This window comes from Fundulus heteroclitus, chromosome 13 (assembly GCF_011125445.2).
Source record: "Fundulus heteroclitus isolate FHET01 chromosome 13, MU-UCD_Fhet_4.1, whole genome shotgun sequence".
Taxonomy (NCBI): domain Eukaryota; kingdom Metazoa; phylum Chordata; class Actinopteri; order Cyprinodontiformes; family Fundulidae; genus Fundulus; species Fundulus heteroclitus.
Window position 1 is genome coordinate 22,448,485 of NC_046373.1, and position 21,392 is coordinate 22,469,876.

At 38.2% G+C, this 21,392-nt stretch overlaps 2 protein-coding genes across 4 annotated transcripts; both read left to right on the top strand.

Moving 5' to 3' along the window:
- Positions 1-3,136: 3,136 nt before the first annotated feature.
- On the top strand, positions 3,137-9,019 carry LOC118565241 (oocyte zinc finger protein XlCOF6.1-like). Its single transcript, XM_036145430.1, has 2 exons — positions 3,137-3,452; positions 6,307-9,019. The coding sequence occupies exons 1-2, from the start codon at positions 3,293-3,295 to the stop codon at positions 7,422-7,424; spliced, it is 1,278 nt and encodes a 425-aa protein (XP_036001323.1). The 5' UTR covers positions 3,137-3,292; the 3' UTR covers positions 7,425-9,019.
- A 642-nt stretch (positions 9,020-9,661) lies between these two features.
- Positions 9,662-20,530, top strand: LOC105937761 (zinc finger protein 33B). Of its 3 annotated transcripts, XM_036145405.1 has the most exons (5): positions 10,060-10,179; positions 13,522-13,592; positions 13,835-13,909; positions 14,688-15,084; positions 17,842-20,530. In XM_036145405.1, the coding sequence occupies exons 2-5, from the start codon at positions 13,550-13,552 to the stop codon at positions 19,688-19,690; spliced, it is 2,364 nt and encodes a 787-aa protein (XP_036001298.1). In that variant the 5' UTR covers positions 10,060-10,179; positions 13,522-13,549; the 3' UTR covers positions 19,691-20,530. The 3 variants fall into 3 exon arrangements, with proteins under 3 accessions (XP_036001299.1, XP_036001297.1, XP_036001298.1); XM_036145404.1 differs by lacking the exon at positions 13,522-13,592 and having other exon boundaries at positions 9,677-10,179; XM_036145406.1 differs by lacking the exons at positions 13,522-13,592; positions 17,842-20,530 and having other exon boundaries at positions 9,662-10,179; positions 14,688-15,840.
- Positions 20,531-21,392: the final 862 nt, after the last annotated feature.

Consider the following 21,392-nt stretch of genomic DNA (forward strand, 5'->3'; position numbering starts at 1 on the left):
ACACAGTAGCAGTCACGGCTCCACAAAAAACTAGATGTGTTGTTTTCGTCTTTTTGTTATGATGTGGTCCTAATATTGTAAGCTCCTATTGCTCAAAAACATAGACACAGGTATCTACGTTTCTGATCAAAGAATATTGGCGAGAATAAAAAGATAGATGTACAAGATGGTGGTGAGACCAACAATGTGTGGTTTAGAGACTGTGTTACTGATAAAGAGACATGAAGCTGAGTTGGAGGTAGTAGGTATGAAGATGTTGAGGTTTGCTTTGGGTTTGACGAGGATGGATAGGATCAGGAATGAGTACATCAAAAGAACAGCTCATGTTAGATGTTTTGGAGATAAAGCCGGAGAGGACAGACAGAGTTTGGTTTGGACATGTGCAGAGGAGATAGTGAGTGCAACAGTAGGAAGCTGGAACTGCCAGTTAGGATGCCTGGAAGAAGACCAAAGAGGACATTCATTGGTGGAGTGAAAGAGGACATAAAGGTAGTTGATGTGATAGAATACGCAAGAGATAGGGTTAAATGGAGAGAGATGACTTGCTGTTTAGACCCACGAAAGGAATAAAAGGAAGAAGAAGTGGGAGAGCTTGGCATGAAATCCTCAAAGTACATTCACTTCCTCAGATCTGATCTATCATTCCTATTTTTTACTCAGTACTTAAAATGTTGCCAAACGAGGAATGTAAACACGTTGGAGGCTTCTTTATTGATTTTGAAACCAAGTCTGAGGCCAGCATGACATGCAGGTTGTGAAGAAACTCAACACAACAGGGCTATTCCGAAATAATTTAAAAAATCAATGTCAGTTTCAAGCACTCACTTTCATATATGTTGCTCAGATCTGCTTCTCTAGAGAAAAAAAAAATCGTATGCTGAAAGAAACAAAATAATGCTGGGAGACCAACATCAGAAATACTGTGGCAAAGCACTATGGTGAGATCTTTTGTCATGAGATTTCAACCTGATTATATAGACTTAAAACTTTTTTATTAAAGCGGAAAAGAACCACAAAATGCTTTTAATGAGTAAATATCATGCAATGTTTAAATGCAAGAGATTTAATCATTTGTCATATTGATAAATTAAATGTCTCATAACAAAAGGTCTGGCAAGACAAATCTGTCGGTTTTATAGTATGTGACTGACTACTAGTAGGCTTTTCTCACAACTTTTATTCAACATATCAGTTTGGGCATAGTGCACTCTGAGTAATATGGTTCTGGTGATTTATTAAATGTGTGAAAGGTTTATTTAATATTTTATGGAGAACATTGAGAGTATTTGTAATATTTACTTTTCCCTCAACATGTTCTGTTCCTGATAAATGACATTAAAGACTCAACTGATGCAAAGTCCTAACATTGTCTGATTCCTCTTTATGGGGTTTGAGGTTTCTGCTTTGTTTTACTGTGGCTGTATTTATTTAGAACTATATCAACAGTTTATACAAATTAACCATTTTTTTTACTTCTATAAGATAAAGACAAACATTCCTGCTATATCTGATCATGGGTACTCATCCTTGTTTCATAACTTTAATGAGTACAATCTGAATAAATGCAGAAATGTATTAAATTGGTTGTAATACAAAAACTAATCATTTTTGATCATCCTTGACATATCGAAGGTAGATAATAACCCCATGCACAATAATTTTTTTTATTTCCAAATTTGTTACATTCTTATGAATTAAATATCTTCTGTTATCTACATTTTATTGTCAAGAATGTGAACTTTCTTGGATCTTTTAGCTTCTTGTCCTAGTAAAAAAAAAATATCCAAAATTAAGACGCCAATGAATCAGGATAACAAAATAAATTTTGAGTGTTCCGTGACCCTTTGCTATTTTTTAAAAGGGAAAAAAAACTGAAGTAAAAGAAAATTGATAAAACAGAAAATAATGCAGAACGTTTTGTGAAGAGAGTCGAGAAGTTACAACACTTCACATTTCACAGCAGCATTGACTAAATTAGAATCACAAAGAATCCAGTGGATAGCCTTCTAGGACTGAGCACATCCATGTGTAGCATGGGCAAATAAAACTGCAATGCTGCCAAAAAGATGGCATTAAAGTATAAATCTCTTTCATGTCACGCACAAAAATAATTTTTTAGCATCTTAGGAGAAATATTTGGCTTTTCTCTACAATGTTTTGTTGTAAAATAGGCCTTCTGCCTATTCATCATATCTGATAAACAAATAAACAAGCACGGTAAAATTCAACAGGGTAGGCAAGGACAATAGTTTTCCAAATATCTGAGTTAATGGGTTAATGCCCATCTAACCCCTATCTCCCCAAAAGGCCTTGTAAAGTCAGACTTTCTTATAAATGACTTACCTAGCTTTAAAAGTATGAAAACAATGTTAGTAATGTTCCTTGACAGCTGCATCTTGGTGTCAGATCATTTAAACAGAATATCATGAACAAAAAAGGAAAAACGGAAGAACCAGACACTAATTCTTGCTATTTAGATGGCTGTGTTTTTACAAAGTTCGAGTATGTAAAGTATTTTTGTACAGTGACTCATCTTTACAGCAGATTGTCTTGAACGTGGCAGGAGATGGTTTATAATATTTTCTTGAGCAAATTGGAATCTACATATTAAAAAAGTGGGTTTCTTTGCCACATTTAATGAAAACTGCAATCTGATGGTAACGAGACACCAACCAAATAGTCAAACAACCATATACTGTAATTTCCGTTAAAGCAGAAATATCAGGAGATCTATCAATGAAGAGTTCATTTGCAAAAACAGATAACTCCGTTAAAAAAAAAATGTGAGTGGTGGGTGGGATCCTTTTAATAAAGGTATATTGTTGAGATGCCATTATTTTGTTATGTCACTCTTGCTTGATCAAATTCACCAACATTTAGTTTGACTGGTATCACCTTAACTAAATAATAAAAAGTATGTTTTTTTATTTTATTTTATTTATTTATTTATATATATATTTTTATTATTATTTTATTTATAAAAACGGAGTTATCTGTCTTTGCAAATACACTCTTCGAATACATTAAAGGACTTTGCCAGCAAAGTCAAGGAAATTAGAAGTTAAGTTATAACTGAGTCTGTGGCATATGGAAAACAGTAATACCGACTTTGTCCAGAAGATGGCAGCAACAGAACTTATTGGATCTCAGCTGCCGGAAAGTCATCAGGAAGAAGAAAGAGTTTCTGTTGTTGTTCTTCCGGTATGTCACAGCAATGGAAGCTGACGGGGGTTGCTAGCTACTTTTGTTTTTGCTTCTGTTTGAGCTAAATATACGATTATCTGCGGCAACAATGTCTTCATTTTCGTCTCAGAGAGAGTTTACCAACAAGCTTTTAAGTCCCGCTGAAGACACGTTCACGGATATTAAAGAAATCATCGTAAAGTCCGAGGAAGAGCTCAATGGCAGCTTGGATGTCAGCGAAACAACCCAAATAGTTGTTCACAGTACAGGTATGAAGCACACGCGATATCATCGTTGTTTTACTCATAAAATAATCCCATTAAAGTTCTTTGATGTATATCCTGAAAGCCTCGCAAAGAGAGATTGTTCAAGTAAACAAGTACAGGCTTTACTGGCACAAACCTATGAAAACCAATTTCATAGGTCTGTTTTTACTTTATTTTCTTAGCCAGCTTATTCGGTACAGTACAGAGCGTCTTGCCACAGTAGTTTTGGATTCCGGTGGTGTGAATAAAGAGCGAAATGGTCAAACAAATCAACTGTTGTTCTCCGTGAATTAGCTGCGCATATACATTGCGTATTACGGTACAAGTAAAGTTTGCAACCTAACCTTCAGATTTTGTGTCTCAATATAGCGCTGTTAATAATTTATAGTAAAATAATGGTGTATATACGATAATTGTGTTAAATGGCGAGTTTTAATCGTATGTAAGAAATGCAGCACCGTCAGAAAAAACAGGCTTAGCATTTTTAGGTTTATCAATCCAGCCATTATCCCAAACCATTTATTCGTGCAGGTTCACATCTGGGATGATCTGAAGCTTAATTTCTGCGGAGAGAGGCAGGGTACACCTAGACAGTCCATCACAGGGCCATAAGCAGAAATTTTGTGGATGTTTCAGGAGGTCTATAGGCCTATGTACGTATGTACCTAGGAGGAATTTGGAAAGCTAATTTAACCCAACAGTTGTATTAGTAAGTACTGGTCTGTGTGTGTGGATTTGCGTAACACATCAGTTTCTAGCTGTCTTCTTCTATCCGAGACTGAGACGTCTCACAGTCCAAGAAACATCACAACAAAGAAAAACCCGTCCAGAGGGTCTGCTCACTTTCTTTTTAATTTCAGTTTATCACATTTCTGAATATTACGAAATAGAGCTGTCATATTATGCTACAGTTTTGGGACCTTTATGAAGCTGTTATACAATTCAAAGTTTTAATTAAATCCAGAAGCTGATATTGTTAATTTTGGAAAACTTTAAAAAGGGCTTTAACAACTAATTCAATAAAAAAAGCCTGTATATTGGCTGCGTTATGTTGCTTATGACACTCAGAGTTTTTTAGTGTTTGCACAAACAGTGACGATAGTTGAGGGGTTTTAAGAAAACTGTGTCTCATATTACCTTCTGTATGGAGGCTGTTGACGAATGACAACAACTTGTCTCACCAACTTCAGGCAGAAAGCCTCATATTAGTATTTGCTGGTATACATATAAGGGGACCAAAGATTACAATGCTTTAACACTTTCACAGATATAAAAGACAATTGTGTAGCTTCAGAGTTCTGGTTCATCCAGACTTGTTGAGGTTTACCAAATACCAAAGAAATATGTGTAAACTTCTGAGTTTGATTAAAAAAGCTCCAAAACAAAATCTCTATCACTCTTCTTGCGTTTAGTAAATATAATTTGTTGTTGATGTTCTAACTGACCTAAAACAAATAAGCTTAAAGTTTTTTCTGACTGAGTATTACATAGCAAGGGCCAAAAAAGGTTATTATTCCTTTTATATACCCTTACTATATTATTATCTGGTTGTCAATCTCTGCTAAAACCAATCTATATTTAGACTGCTAAAAAACTTTTATATTTAGCCTATACATCTATGGAACACTAAGACAATATTTTAAACTAACATATTGCTTACTGAGATACCTGCAACCTGCAGGTTATTTCTTTTTAGAGTATATGGACAGCCAATCTGTTTTCATTTTCATCAGGTTTCTCACCCTAGCACAAAGCTTCTTACCATTCTTAAAAATCCTAATTAAAAAGATTTGAAATGATATAGATATAGACTTGAATTAACAATTGCATTGAGTATTTTAGACATTACTAATTTAGCCATCTTTGTAGGCGAATGAAGGATGTTCTAGAAACCGGTTTAATATGGGATTTAAAGGACATGTTTTTACATTAGTACTGGAGACCCAAGAACTTTCATCCAAAGTAAAGATGTGCTATATTACACCATCTATAACATCGGTATAAACTTTAACTTCATAAAAAAATACTATCATGATATCAATATTGTCCAGAGCTCTAATCACTCCTGACTACACTTAATTAAAATTGGTGGAGGCAGTGCATCCTGCTCTTTTGTGCCCACCTGCCACTTTTGAACCATGACAGCATCTGTTACCATTTACTGACTTGCCTCTGTAGCAGTGAAAAGTAGAATTTGCTCATCACTAGGAACACCTCATGTGACATAAGGCATGCTTGCGGCAGATGCACTTTCCAAATCTAGCAGAAAGTCGACATCCATGCTGGCTCACAGGGTGAACCCAGTGAAGAACAAGGGGTTTTGGCCCAGTAAGTGTTTTAGTAATATGGAAGTTATTTTAAGCACAGAAGGGGAGAATAACAGCGAAGGACAATATTCTACAAAATGAGCAACAATACTTTTAAACGTCTGAACAAAACAAAGTTGGTCTGTTTTAAAGAAGGAAAAAGTGTTGATGTGATGCAGAAGCAGCTGTCTCATACATGTCTGTATAACAGACTCTGTTATTCACCCTTTATGGGAAAAATACTGCTGAGTATCATCAGAATAATAGTGCAAAAGTATCTAATCCTGTCTAATAATTTCACCAAGTGGCAACATACATAAAAAACAATTGTCCCAAGCACCATAACTTATTCTGGTATGTGAGGAATATTTATCATTAATAGGAATTGTAATTCCAATTCAAACTGTATTAAAAATGAGCCATAGAGCTAACAGAACAAGTATTGACACATGTTTACCCCCCCCCCCCCCCCACAAGTCTTGAAGATAAGTAAATAAGTTTGATTTTTATTCACATTATCTCCTTTTTTCTTTTTCTTTTTGCCTGTTTAGACATACGACCGCATTATGTCAAGACGGAGGACTTTTCTGGCCAGATGAGGAACTCCTGTTGGGATCCGGAGGAAACAGGCCATCTGGTAATGAAGGAAGAGGAGGATGAGCTAAATCATCTGCACATAAAAGACGAAGATAATGAACTCTGTATCAGTCAAGATGAAGAACAGCTTGTGTTGAAGCAGGAAACGGAAACCTTATCTGTGTATTCTACTAATGAAGAAAAATGCTACAGAGAACCCAAACTGATCACGGACCAACTCCACTCTCAGGATGGCCGTGCTGCTGAGAACCATGATGAGGAAGAAAGCAGTGATGAAGACACAGAACTGAGCAGTGATGAAGGGCCAGAACAAAATGATAGCTACCAGGAAACCAGAGGTTATGATAAAAGCTCTGAGAGTTCAAAACAAAAAGGACAGAAGAAAATTCCCAAAGATAAAAATCTGTATGCATGTACAATGTGCGATAAATTGTTCTCTCAAAAGACTCACTTGATCTATCACACGAGAACTCACACAGGCGAGAAGCCTTTCTCATGTAAGGTTTGTGGAAAATGTTTTAGTCGAGAAAGTATTGTGAACAATCACCTGAGAATCCACACGGGCGAAAAGCCTTTCTCATGTCTGACCTGTGGGAAAAGTTTCACTCTCAAGCATAAGTTAACGGATCACATGAGAATCCACACAGGCGAGAAGCCTTTTCCATGTAATGCCTGTGACAAGTCTTTTAACCTGAAGAGTAATTTGAATCAACACATGAGAATTCACACGGGTGAAAAGCCTTTCTCCTGTGTGACGTGTGGTAAAGGTTTTAGCCAAAGAAGTCAAGTAACACTTCACATGAGAAGTCACACGGGTGACCGGCCTTTTTCCTGTGTGACCTGTGGAAAAAGTTACAGCCACAAAGGTCATCTAACTGATCACATGAGGACTCACACAGGGGAGAAGCCTTTCTCGTGTGTGACGTGTGGAAAAAATTACAGTCAGAAAGGCCATTTGACCGTTCACATGAGAATTCACACAGGTGAGAGGCCTTTCCCGTGTAGTACGTGTGGAAAAACTTTCAGCCGAAGAAGTCGTTTAAAAAAACACGTGAGAATTCACACTGGCTAGAAGCCTTGTGTGTGTGAGCTGTGGAAAGTGTCTCAGTTGAAGGCTCTAAGAAACATTTCACCTGAGAATTAACAGAGGTGAGAGGCCTTCTACTGTAACGTTTGAGGTGGTGCTCAGAAAGAAGCACCTTCTGACATTTCTTCTGCTGTTGCTTTTGTCATAACTTAAATGTTTTCGATGATCAAACAATGTTTAATAAAGATGGCCTGAGTAAATAAAAAATTGAGTTCAGTTTCATCATCCACACCCTGGCCTAAATACTACAGGACACGAATATTTAAGAAATCCCTCCGTTAGCTGCTGTCTGATAAGATGAAATAGGCTTAAAGATCTCAAATACTCAGTGCAAAAGACTATGAAATTCAAAAACGAATGAGAACCAAAGTCACTGACATCTACAAAAGGTTACAAAGCCATCTCTAAAACTTTAGGACTCCAGTGAATTGCAGTGAGAGTCGTTATCTACAAACGGAGAAAACCTGAAACAGTGTTAAACCTTGCCATGAGTTGCTGTCCTACCAAAATTACTCCCATCACTTAAGTTCAGTGTTCATTATTCAATAATAGTAAAGAGACTGTGTAAAAACAGGAGGGTTCCCAGGCCGAAACCCCTGCTGAACAAAAAGGTTCATCTCATTTCTCCACGAAAAACCTCTTAAAGGTTCCCCAAGACTTTTGGGGAAAAAACTTTGCGGATATAATAAAACTGCAGTGCTGCCAAAAAGATGGGATAAAATTACAAATCTTGATCAAGCCACACAAAAAAGAACTTTCAGCATCTTAGCAGAACTATATTAACCTCTGGCTTTTCTCTATGAATGTTGTAAAATAAGACTTTTTCCTATTAATCAGATACAAGGAAAAATATCTAAGCAAGGTAAGAATCAGCACAAAGTACAAAAGTTTACCAAATATCTGAGGTAATCAGTCATTGTTATCTTTTCAGGTTTTAGTAGTACAGTTCAAAGTGAAGTTCCTTTATATGACCCTAGGAAATTTAAGTTGGAGTTTTAAAATGCAGTTATTAAAAATGAGTGTTAAAGCAACTGTATGTGGTTTTGTCTGGTTAGGAAAACCTTTTTATGCAATGTGTTATGAGTTGACAGACATAATTTGGTTTGCAGACCGTTAATCTGCTCCTGAAAGTGCGTTTACATAGGAATAAAATGTAAAACACTCGCTCCAAATGTCTCATTTGCGTTCGGTGTGAACGCAACTTTAAGAAGTGTGATGCAGCCATCTACTGTTTCTGCTTCTTAGCTGATGTTCAGACAGCTGACATTTCTGATAAAATCCTGTTGAAACAAAAAAGAAAAAATGTGCCCAGTGCTGGTTGAACCTCTGAACTATTGTGGAAGGCTTCCAGAGCTTTAAAGGTCACAAACAGTTAGAGGATACCAGGAGGTGGAAGGTAGGAGTAGATGTTTAGTCTAATTTATAGATTGGCTTAAGAGAGCTGCTGTCTTCATTGAAACTGGTTGTTATCGACGAGGATAAAGAAGTTCGTCAACAGAAAAGATTAAATGAAAAAGTTGTTCTAAGGTGTGTTAAAGCAAGAAAAATAAAAAAATTAAATAAAAATAACAGGAAACAGTGTAAGAACATGTGACCAGAGTTACATAACAGTATTGTTATTCTACAATGAATAGCTGTTATGATATGCATGAAAACATTAATGAAATAAGATTGAACAAACAAACAAGCTTGACCCCGCAACACATATCTCCCAAAAAGGCCTTGTGGCTTCATACATTAATGTATTCTATAAATGACTTAGCTAACAATATAAGTATGAAAACAATGTTGATAATGCTCCTTGATAGCTGCGTCTTGGTGTCAGATCTTTTGAGCAGAATATAAACAATCAAGGAAAAATAAGAACCAGGCCCTAATTCTTGCCATTTAAATGGTAAATGGATTAAATTTACGTAGTGCTTTTCCAGCCATACTGACCACTCAGAGCACTTTACACTTTAGCCACATTCACCCAATCACACTAGTAGGCAACCTGGGGTTAATTGCCTTGCCCAGGGGCACACTGACATGTGACAGTGTTGGTGGTGACTCATCGTTACGGCAGATTGTCTTGAAGGTGACAGGAGATTATTTATAATATTTTTAAGCAAATAGGGAAGTCCATTAATGGGTATTGAGTTATCACTGATGAATTAAAATCTACTTTTTTTTTTTTGTTTTTTTGTTTTTTGTTTGTTTTTTGCTACATTTAATGTAAACCGCAATCTGATGGTAACAAGACACTGTCCAAATAGTCAAACAGCAATATAATGTTCATTAAAGCAGAAATATCAGGAGATCTGTGAAGAAATTAACGGACTTTGACTGTAAGGTCAATGAAATTAGAAGTTAATTTTTCACTGAGTCTGTGGCATAAGAAAAACAGTAATACCGACTTTGTCCAGAAGATGGCAGCAACAGAACTTATTGGATCTCAGCTGCCGGAAAGTCATCAGGAAGAAGAAAGAGTTTCTGTTGTTGTTCTTCCGGTATGTCACAGCAATGGAAGCTAACGGGGTTTGCTAGCTACTTTTGTTTTTGCTTCTGTTTGAGCTGAATATATGATTATCAGCGGCAACAATGTCTTCATTTTCGTCTCAGAGAGAATTTACCAACAAGCTTTTAAGTCCTGCTGAAGACACGTTCACGGATAATAAAGAAATCATCGTAAAGTCCGAGGAAGAGCTCAATGGCAGCTTGGATGTCAGCGAAACAACCCAAATATTTGTTCACAGTACAGGTATGACGCACACGCGATATCACCGTTGTTTTACTCATAAAATAATCTCATTAAAGCTGTTTGTTGCCGTTTCAAGTGCATCCCCAAAGCCTCTTTAAGGGAGATCATCCAAGTAAGATCTTACAAGTCTGTTTTACTGGCCCAGATCAATTAAAACCCCCTTTTTTTAGCCAGCTTATTCGGTACGACGAAGGACGTCTTGGCACGGCAGGATTGGACTGGTGGGGTGAACAGAGAACAGAGGGAGAACGCGGTCAAACTAACCCTTTAGCTCCATAATTTGCTGCGCATTTGTGTGGTGTATTACGGTATGAGTAAAGTTTGTAACCTAACCTTCACAGTTTGTGACTCCAGAATGTTAATAAGTTGTAATGTATGGTGTATATACATAATTATAATAATTGAACTTTTTTGATCTCACAATGGAGAAATTCACTTCAGCATCTTAACCCATCCCCTTAGGGAGCAGTGGGCTGCCACTGTGCGGCGCCTGGGAAGGGGGTTAAGGGTCTTGCTCAGGGAGCCAGAATGGCAGCTTGTGGGAGTTGAACTCAGAACCTCTGGGACCAAAGCTCTGTGCTCCAACCACTAGGCCACCACTCCCCTATTATGTTATATTATTATAATGTATGGTTTATATACTGATAATTATGTTAAATCGCAAGTCTTAATTGTATTATTTAACATATAAAAAAGTAATTACCATTATTATTATTATTATTATTATTATTATTATTATTATTAAGCATTAATTAAGCATTTTAAGGCTCGTCCATCTATCCATCCATCCATTGTCCGAACCCAGGGTCACACAGGTAGGCTAATGTCTGTCTAATTTCTGCGGAGAGAGGCAGGGTACACCCCATCATAGGGAAATAGAGACACACAGAGTCGGCAAAACATATTCAGAGTTGCAAAACCATGTGCACGCACACCAGCATGCAATTTTCGTTCATAGATCCCAGCTGTACCTGAATGTTTGCGTACCTGGTTCCGCCTCATGTTCTGCCCTCTACACGCCAAGATTCAACCATAAATGGTGACAGCAAAGCACCTCATGAATGTTAATGTGGGTCAGCTGATTGTTATTTTCTTTTTCATCATGGTGACGTGGCAACCACAGAGAAAAACCAAAGACACGGAAGAAATTTCCAAGAGAGGCGTTTATTAAATGAGAAACTCTGAGGGAAATCCACAGATGTTGCCCACATTAAAATAACTCGTTAAATATCTAACATGATTGCTATTTTTAGAGTCTTCAAGCCAGCTCCGTGTTGAAACTCCTCTGAGGCTGTGCGCTCAGATCGACATCCAGAGGAAGGAGGGAGAGGAGGAATGAGAGGTTTCCTCCACGATTAGAAAGACCCCCCACCCCCTGGAAAAATAAAATATAAGATAAACACCACAAAAAGCATTTTGCATCCACCGTGAAGCTTTACGCATGAATGTATTCGACCGTTTACATAAATGAAAGTGATTGCCGCACACCTTGTCACAATAATCTTGTTATCTATGGCACACGTCACCCTGGTGATAATATAGGAGAGGAATGTGATGGTGGAAAACCCTGACAAAATGTTCTGCAGACTTTTATTTAAGATTTAAATTGGCTTGTGTTTTTTTTTTTATTATTATTTTAAAGGTCGTTTTGTATATTTGTGTCGTCAGCACAAGCATGAATAACAGCAGTTTTATACGGTTATGATAAAGTTGATCTCACAATGGAGACATTCACTGCAGTCTGATATGGAGTGAAATTGAACTCAATTTGGCTGCAACTCACCACTTTTCCATCTGTGTTGCCCAGTTTTTTTGTTATAGATCCCAACGTCTGCATGGAAAGTGGCATCTGCACGTTTCAGGCCCCATTTTGTGCGTACGCAAGCATTATAAATGAGACCACTGACCTTTAGCGTATCAGAATTAGGACACAAAATTACCAGAAACTATTAATGCACACTAGGGCTGGACGATATGGCCAAAACTTATATCACGATATATTTCATTATTTTGGTCGATACAATATAATTACGATATTCATATAAACAAAATAAAAACCTCAGAAAGACTGACAAGAACGCACACAACAGATGTCTGTACAAACTTATAATTGTTTTGCCACGTTTATAAAACTCCTCCAATTATAACTATTTATAAATATTTGCTTTAAAAAATAAAACGCATAAAACTACATTAAACCCAGAACGTCACTCACCGACAAATGCTGCAAGGATAGGCTATAATGTATATTGAATAGGGCTGGGCAAGTTAGGGTAAATTCACGTAAATTCATTAGACTATTAACGGCGATATTTACTTTAACGCGGGTTAACGCATGTTGCTCACATGCTTTTATTTTGTGAAGGTCTGTTGCTGCGGTGTAGGGGTTTGAATCAGAACAGTAGGTGGCGATAATGCGCCAATAACCTCGCTGTCAGCCAAGCCTCGGATTCAAAGAGGAAGAAAGGTGCTGGCCGGAAAAAAACACAGCTGACATGTGGAAGGCGGTGTTTCCCGCAGGAATTTGCTTAGGCGAGGCGGTGAGTTGGCGAACGGAACAAGTTTTGTGCTGAGCGGAGCGGGGGGGGTCTGCTTAGACGCCGTCGGTGAAGTCGCTTCTCGCTTCAAAGTATCCATGTAGTTTTGCCTGTTTTTCCCTGCCATTCACTATATGCACGCGAGAAACGACAAAAAAACGCGAGAAACAACAAAAAAACGCGTGTTAACGTCAAATAACCATGCAAGCATATCGAGTTAGCAAGCATTTCAGTTTAAAGTTCTTCCAGTATGGAATATGACAGAAACAAGTTAGTTGTAACCACTGCCAAGTTAAACTTTGGTATTGAACATAAAATGGTAATGCTGCTCCCTGCTGTTACCTCAGAAATTGCCTGTTTTTGGTAGATTTTTTCCCCAAAAAGAGAATTCCCTGTCAGTGGCAATAAGCTTTAATTTATTATTATTGCTATTTTTTGTTTTACATGTTTAAGTTGAGCTTTACACTAAATGTGTTACTGATAAGTGCTACAAATGTTCCAACACTTTTGTTCATATGGCAGCAGAACATTAAAATAAAAGTGCTCTTTACAGTACTTTTAAATTAATTCTTGGAGTTTGTAAATACAATGCGATTAATCAGGCAAATTATGCGATTAATCGTGATTAAATATTTTAATCGTTGCCCAGCCCTAATATTGAAGTATCGGAAATTTCATATCACCTTTTATTGAATAAAGTTATATCACAATATATATCGATATTGAATTACTATCCACCCCAATGCACACATGATTATTATGTAAGCATAAAGCCATGTTATTCATTGTGTATTTTTGTTTGTAGCCTGTCAGCAGCGAGCCAGCAGTTAGAGATGGATGTTAGAGCAAATTTTTCAAACAAACGGAAATCTCCAGGTGAGGTTTGTGTCCTCTGTATAAACCTGAATAAACCTTATGTGATAGATATGGGCATAAAAAGTGATATTAAAGTGTACTCAATACCAGACTGTGGAGTCAGTGGTACAGGTGTGTTTTTTTCTGTTTTGGTATGAATTGTGACACTCATTTCAGCTAAAATTTTAGTTTTTCTGTGTTTTGTAATAAAATAATTATCATGTTTGGCATGCATATTTAATGTGTGTTTTGGTTGACTGCAGAAAAAGGGACAGAGGAAGTGACTTCAGTAGAGATGAGTGATCAGAGGCAGAGTCAGAGGGTGAAGCAGCATCCAGGTAAGATACTGACAGCATTGAAATTGTGTTGGTGGAGATCAGAGCATTTCTGAATCAGACGTTTTGAAGAAAATTAATGGGTCATTTGGTTTGAACCAGGCGATGTGCACTTACTGATGCTGATTGAAACGTTTAAGAATAGATAGTGCACAAAAATATTGGTGTAAAACCTGAACAAAACCATCCTTATATGCACAATAAAGTCATCGTGTTGTTTGCTGGTCTCCAAAAGAGTTGGTCCTCTCAGATAAATTAGATGGTTTTAAAGAGGCAACAGATTTTGGTCCAAGATTGTGTTAAACCCACAGATCAACTCTTTAAGGATCAATCTATGAAATTTGCAGCAGACTATTTCTTGTTTTCTGCTACATTTCCAATGCATGGAACGTTTCAGATGTTGTTTTATCTAAGGTTATTGTGAGACGTTAAAAAGCTTATTCTGGTGTGTGAGGGAGATTTATCATTAACAGGAATTGAAACAGGATTTAAATTAGCCAATCAATGTTCCCTTGACCCCACAACATGTTCAGTTTTCTGTTAAAGAATAAAATAATCAGGTGTATTAAAAGTGAGCCATAAATTAAACAGAACAAGGATATATGCATGTCTATTATATGAGGCTGATAATATCATTAGGGGTCCTCATCTGAACTGTTTATGAGCCACGATAAGCGCTTAAATTGTGCAGTGTTGATCTGCAACCTTTTTGTTTTGTCTTTGTTTTGATTTGTAATCACCTAATGTTCTTTTTCATTTTTCTGTTTGTTTGTCTGTTTAGATATACGACAGCATCATGTCAAGACAGAGGATTTTTACGACCAGATAAGGAACTCCTGTTTGGATCCGAAGAAACCAGATCCTCATGTAATGAAGGAAGAGGAGGATGAGCTACATCTTCAGATAAAAGAGGAAGGGAATGAACTCTGTATCAGTCAGGATGTGCTGAAGCAGGAAAGTGAAACCTTCCCTGTGTATTCTACTAATGAAGAAAAATACTGCAGAGAACCCAAAAATACTGCAGAGAACTGCAGAGGACCCAAACTAATCACGGACCAACTCCACTCTCATAATGGTGGTTCTGAGAACCAAGATTGGGAAGAAAGCAATGATGAAGACACAGAATTGAGCAGTGATGAGGAGCCAAAGCAAAATGGAAGATATCAGGAAACCAGAGGGTATGATAATAGTTCTGACAGTTTAAAACGAAAAGGGCGGAAAACTCCCAAAGATAAAAATCTGTATGCATGTACAATGTGCGATAAATTGTTCTCTCAAAAGACTCACTTGATCTATCACACGAGAACTCACACAGGCGAGAAGCCTTTCCCGTGTAAGTTTTGTGGAAAATGTTTCAGTCGAGAAAGTATTGTGAACGCTCACCTGAGAATCCACACGGGCGAAAAGCCTTTCTCATGTGTGACCTGTGGGAAAAGTTTCATTCTGAAGCATAAGTTAACGGATCACATGAGAATCCACACAGGCGAGAAGCCTTTTCCGTGTAACGCCTGTGACAAGTCTTTTAACCTGAAGAGCAATTTGAATCAACACATGAGAATTCACACGGGCGAAAAGCCTTTCTCCTGTGTGACGTGTGGTAAAAGTTACAGTCAACGGCGTCCACTAACACTTCACATGAGAAGTCACACGGGTGACCGGCCTTTTTCATGTGTGACCTGTGGAAAAAGTTACAGTCAGAAAGGTCATCTAATTGATCACATGAGAACTCACACAGGGGAGAAGCCATTCTCTTGTGTGACGTGCGGAAAAGGTTACAATCGAAGAAATCGTTTAAACAAACATATGGAAAGTCACACTGGCTTACAAGACTTGTGTGTGTGACCTACGGAAAGTGTCTTTGGCTACGTTCACACTGCAGGGAAATGCAACCCATATTCATGTTTTTCGTGGCAATGTGAACGGCCCAATTCTGGTCTTTTCAACCCCCCCCCCCCCCCCCCCCCCCCGCGCCCCCGGGAGAAGGGCATTTAAAGTTTACCATTTCTTGTTGATGTCAATGTCATAAACAGGGCATGGGAATGGGGGCTAATGGGGGCAGAGGTGGTTCCCTCTTTCAGGCATTTTAGACCGATCGCAACACAAACGGCGCAAAGATAAATCGGATTGGGAGGAGCCGAGTTAGTCGGGTCAAACCCAACAGCGTCGGTGTAACTGAGGCTAAAGTCTGGACCTTAACCCAATTAAGATGCTGTGGCATGACCTTAAACAGGCCATTCACGTTTAAAGGTATACTATGCAACCGGGGTTGATTTTCCAGCGAGGCTCCCCCCAGAGGGCGAAAGTAAAAGTGCACTGTCATAAAGATGCTCAGCTGTTCTGGTTTCTCCATCAAGCCAGGCGCGGTTGTTTTGAGCTTAGCAGACAGGCGAACGCAACGAAAAGTGGAAAAAACGGCAGTACAAACAATGACTAACACAGTGAAGGTATGAACATCAAGCTTCCCGCAGCGCTATTATGGCGAGGCGGCGGCCGCCGCTGCCGCCTCGCCAGTTTTATTATTATTATTATTATTATTATTATATATATATATATATATATATATATATATATATATATATATATATATATATATTTTTTATTTATTTTTTTTATGTTGGCGAGACGCTACCGCCGCCGCCTCGCCAAGCCGCAGCCGCCGCCGCGGTAGCGTCTCACCAACATAAAAAATAAATAAATAAATAAATAAATAAAAATAATAATAATAATAATAAAACTCGATATGCTTGCATGTTTATTTGACGTTAACACGCGGTTCTTTGTTGTTGCTTTCGCGCGTGCATATAGTGAATGGCAGGGCAAAAACACATGGAGTTCTCGCCGTAAAGCGAGACTTCTGTGAGTGCAGGCCGAGTGCTCCTGCAATTGCAAGTGCGGTATTTCCCCCACAGACCCCCAGGGCGGCCGAGAAAACCTTTGTTCGACCTGAAATGACTCATTTAATCATCCAAAACGGTATGGAACACATTAATTAACTGAAAAATGTTGCATAGTATGCCTTTAAATAAAATCAACTTAAATAGTTGAGTGTCTTCCATTCCTTACTGTTTCAGCATTTCCCCATTCATTTCCTGGTCATTCACACGTTATTAGTTGTATTCCATGATTTATAGACAACCACAGCCAAGATATTTTACCAAAACTTTAGTTTGGTTGTTATTCATTTGGTTAAAATTAATATGAATCCGTGCAATCTCAAACTAATAATTGTTTAAAAAATTGTTTGCATAAAAAATTGTTATCCCTTTAACTGCCTGGTCGACAAAATGAATGATTACATTTTGAGCAGCTAAATTTCAAAGAAGGGAGTGTCTAACCTCACTGAGCTGTCTCTATAATTCGGCTGCAGTATGCAAAACCAAAAAGATCCACTGTTAGAGTAAATGGTTGGTCACCTTCCCTTCGTCCTACCAGGGAGTCAAAAACAAGAAGACTAAGCATGGCATCATGACAGTTATTTTTACTGATATGTAAACTTTGAAAGATATGGATACTTCTTTGACAAATTTTGGAGATAACTGCCCTACCAAACAGTAATGTGGCCCTTATTCTGGCACAAAAACTTAAGATATATGTTTAAGAAACCTTTAAAAACATACTTGACCAAACGGTTGCTTTGTCACCTCTTGGTATGGGTTACAAATTTAAATCTAATCTAATTAAAACCGATACCTTGTAACAAAATCAACTCACTCAAGCCAAATAGTATGTGTTTCTGTAAATCTGACTCTTTGAGTGTTAGTAGCTACATCATGAATATGGTGAAAGAATTTCTTCTCCTTTTTGTTGTGTTATTAGTTGATCTAAGTTACTATGGTATACATGTGGAAATACCCTTTTAACTAAAACAACATTAACTGGTGTACTAATATTACTATCGCTGAAAGATGTTTTTAATAATGATTTCATCTTTTCAGCAAGTTTCACAAGATGGACACTAAAACGTACAGTGCAAGACAACGTATTCCTCTGGCCCTCGTACCAGTAAATCCTCAAGACTCTGATGCAGATCTGAGTGATGCTGATGATGACGACCCAGCACTGGATCCCGACTATCAGCCCACCCAGGCAGAAGATTCAGCCGATAATTCTTTTGAATCCCTGGATGAAGAAGAGTCTCCTTCAAAAGGCACATCGTCTGTTCAGCCACCTCTTAAGAGGCACAAAAAAGGCAATAACAACCTAAAAACTGTTTGTCTGGAGGACGTAGAGGACCCATCCAACCCAAGTTCCCTCTCAAGTCAAAACAAAAGTACAGGAAGAATCTGGAAGTATGAAGACATTGAGGAATTTGAGGCTCCAAATCCAAGACTTGAACCCCCCAAGACTCTGCAGACACCCTTCCAGTACTTCAAAATGCTCTTCACTGATGGGATGATTGAACATATTGCTCATCATACAAATCTGCACTCTGCTCAGAAGTTGGGAGATTCAATTAAGACTAGCCCCAAAGAAATTGAGGACTTTATAGCAATCCTTCTCCTAATGGGTGTTTTCAACTTCCCATCTCTGGCGGATTACTGGCACCATGAGTCACGCTTCAGCGTGGTAGCTGATACTATGTCAAGGAAAAGATTCCAGCTGCTACGGCGGTTCATTCATTTCAGTGATAATCAGCAGAGCAGTGAGCATCCAGACCGATTTTTCAAAATCCGCCCATTCTTTGAGATGTTTCGAAAACAATGTCTACTGATACCATCTACTTACAAGCAGAGTGTAGACGAGGTCATGGTAGCATATAAAGGCACAAAGGCTCGCAGTCTCCACCAGTGTTCTACGAACAAGCCAGATAAGTGGGGCTTCAAATTGTTTTGTCGAGCAAGTTCATCTGGCATTATCCACGACTTGCTCCTGTACCAAGGGGTATCCACATTCTTCAATGTTGCCCTCAGTGAACAGGAAGAAAAGCTCCCTCTAGAAGCCAAATTGATGACAACACTATGCAAAACCATAAACCAGCCAACACTTTCTGTTGTCTTCTGTGGCATCTTCTTTACAAGTTTCAGCTTGATCCAGAGCTTGCACACATCTTTGGGCGTCAAGTGGATTGGTGCCATACGACCAAACTGCACTGGTGGAGCTCCTTTGATGGCAGACAAAGAACTAATGAAGAAAGGCCGTGGAGCCTATGATTACAGGTCTGCTGAAGGGGTGATTGCAGTAAAATGGTTTGACAAGAAATGTGTCAGCCTCCTGAGCAATGCCTATGGGATCATGCCTCTTTCAACTGTCAACCGGTGGAACAAGAAATCTAGAAGAAAGATCGCCATCTCATGCCCATCACTTATCCGTGCTTACAACGAGCACATAGGAGGAATTGATCTTTCTGAAATGCTGGTACACCTTTACAAGACTCCAGCTAAGCCCGGGAGATGGTATATTCCCCTATTTGGATACATCCTTGACCTGTGCATTGCAAATTCCTGGCTGATCTACAAGAGGGACTGTGGTCTTCTCAACCAGAAACTGATGTCTATCAAAAGGTTCCGGTTGGCTGTCGCCCACAGCTTGAATCAGGCCAACAAGCCAGTCCCCAAAAATGGTCTACCATCGTTCACTTCTTCCTGCACCCTAAGAGCCCCTCGATCAAAACCACAACCAGATGTGCGCTATGATAATTTGGGACACTGGCCATTTAATTGTCACAAGCGAGGACGATGCAACCTATGCCCCAAGGGTGTATCAAGGTGGAAATGTCAGAAGTGCAATGTTTTCTTGTGTTTGAACACAAACAAGGAATGCTTTGTGGCATATCATCAAAAGTGAATAATGCTCAAAAAGCAGTAGCACCATTGTACAATCACAACAATTAAGTGTGATGATTTGGGAAGTTTGGATATGCAGTGTTTTAATATGTTTGACACTACCTCAAAACGTGTGTGTTATTTCCCTGCCAAAAATGATCAGTTTCTTCTGTTTTTATTAAATATTTATGTTTTGCATAAGAGTGCTCAATCAGAAATCAAGTGAGAATTTTTTTTTTGCTGTTGCACATTGTTACAGATACAGGCAACCTGACATTTATAACTGAAAGATTTCATTGTTTGATACTGTATTTTCCTTTGTTGAAATGAAAAGAAGAAATGTTTTAAGGCATACTACTGGAAATAAAGTATATCCAATGCCGTTGACATTTTCTTTACAAACTGAAAAAAATGTTACTTTTTTACAGTTGGTTTTATTTGTTTGCAATTTTGTACCTTAGCCAGTTTGGTATTTGTCAACATTTTGAAATGTAAAGGGTATGTTATAGAAGAAAAACTGTTTGGCACCCAAGTAAATACAGAAGTAAAAACAAAACAAAAAAAACAGTTGTCTTTAGTGGTTAAGTTAAAGGGATAACAATAGTTTGATTGTACTGGCATGTCATCCAGAAGATGTTTCAGCATGTCAAAACCTGTAGCCAAAAATGAGGTCAGTGTTTCTGATTTGTGTGTCATAAAAATCACCCTTGAAGTCAAAATTCTGACTTGGAAAGCTGTAACTGCTTTACTAACTCAGACCTTTATTTCCTATATGGCTGGACGCTTCTACGAGTCAAAAAAACTGTTGGATCTTGTAACTGTTCACCAGCTTTTCTCTCTCATTAAAACATGTTGCACATGAGTCTATGGTTCTATTTGTGATAATGTTCCTTCAGTGTTAAAATGTCTAAAATGGAGATAATGGTAATGGCTAGCACTGCAGCTACTAGTTACCCTGGTCACTGAGCTCAGGACTGGACTGGAAGTGACATCATATAGAGCACAGAGGTATATATAATAGTTTGTAAATCTGTCTGGCTTTTCCACCTTGCTTCTTCAATGCAGATAAATAAGTTGAGGATGTGACAGCTTTACTGTAAATTGGAACAGAGTATGGTCACAACATTGTAGAAACCAGTCCCACTTGTAGTTGTAGGGTCTTGTTTTCAAAATATACAAATCAAAACAATAAGTCATTATTTTGTGTTCCCTGTCTCGTGTTCATATGTCAATGTATATTTCTTTAACCTTTTGCCCATCTACTTGTATAGATATGAATTTCCCTATTAGATATTTTAGTACACACAATTTGATTAACTTCTTTAGAACCTTTTGGGAACTAATCAGGAACTAATGGGTAGTTAACCAGTACTTACTGGGGAACACACAGTGGCCTAGTGGTTAGAGCAGTGCACTTGTGCTCTGAGAAGGATGCAAGTACCCAGTTCGATTCCCATTGCCTGCACTCTGGGTCCCTGAGCAAGACCCTTAACCCCTGATTGCCCAAGGGGATGGGTTAAGATGTAGAAGTGAATTTCTCCATTGTGAGATCATTAAAGTTCAATTACTATTATTATTATTATCATTTATTATTATTCATCAGAAGCCTTCAGGGTCGTATCATCTGCGTTCACAGGACTTATTTTTATTGACTGTGCCTAGAGTCCGCACTAAATTTGGTACAGAAGCATTTCATTTTGCAGCATCATCGGACTGAAATCTGC

Coding starts and splice junctions, on each gene's coding strand:
- LOC105937761 (XM_036145404.1), top strand. CDS start 10,020: ATGTCTTCATTTTCGTCTCAGAGAGAATTTACCAACAAGCTTTTAAGT. Junction 10,180..13,834: donor AATATTTGTTCACAGTACAG/GTATGACGCACA, acceptor GGTTGACTGCAG/AAAAAGGGACAGAGGAAGTG. Junction 13,910..14,687: donor GAGGGTGAAGCAGCATCCAG/GTAAGATACTGA, acceptor TTGTCTGTTTAG/ATATACGACAGCATCATGTC.
- LOC118565241 (XM_036145430.1), top strand. CDS start 3,293: ATGTCTTCATTTTCGTCTCAGAGAGAGTTTACCAACAAGCTTTTAAGT. Junction 3,453..6,306: donor AATAGTTGTTCACAGTACAG/GTATGAAGCACA, acceptor TTGCCTGTTTAG/ACATACGACCGCATTATGTC.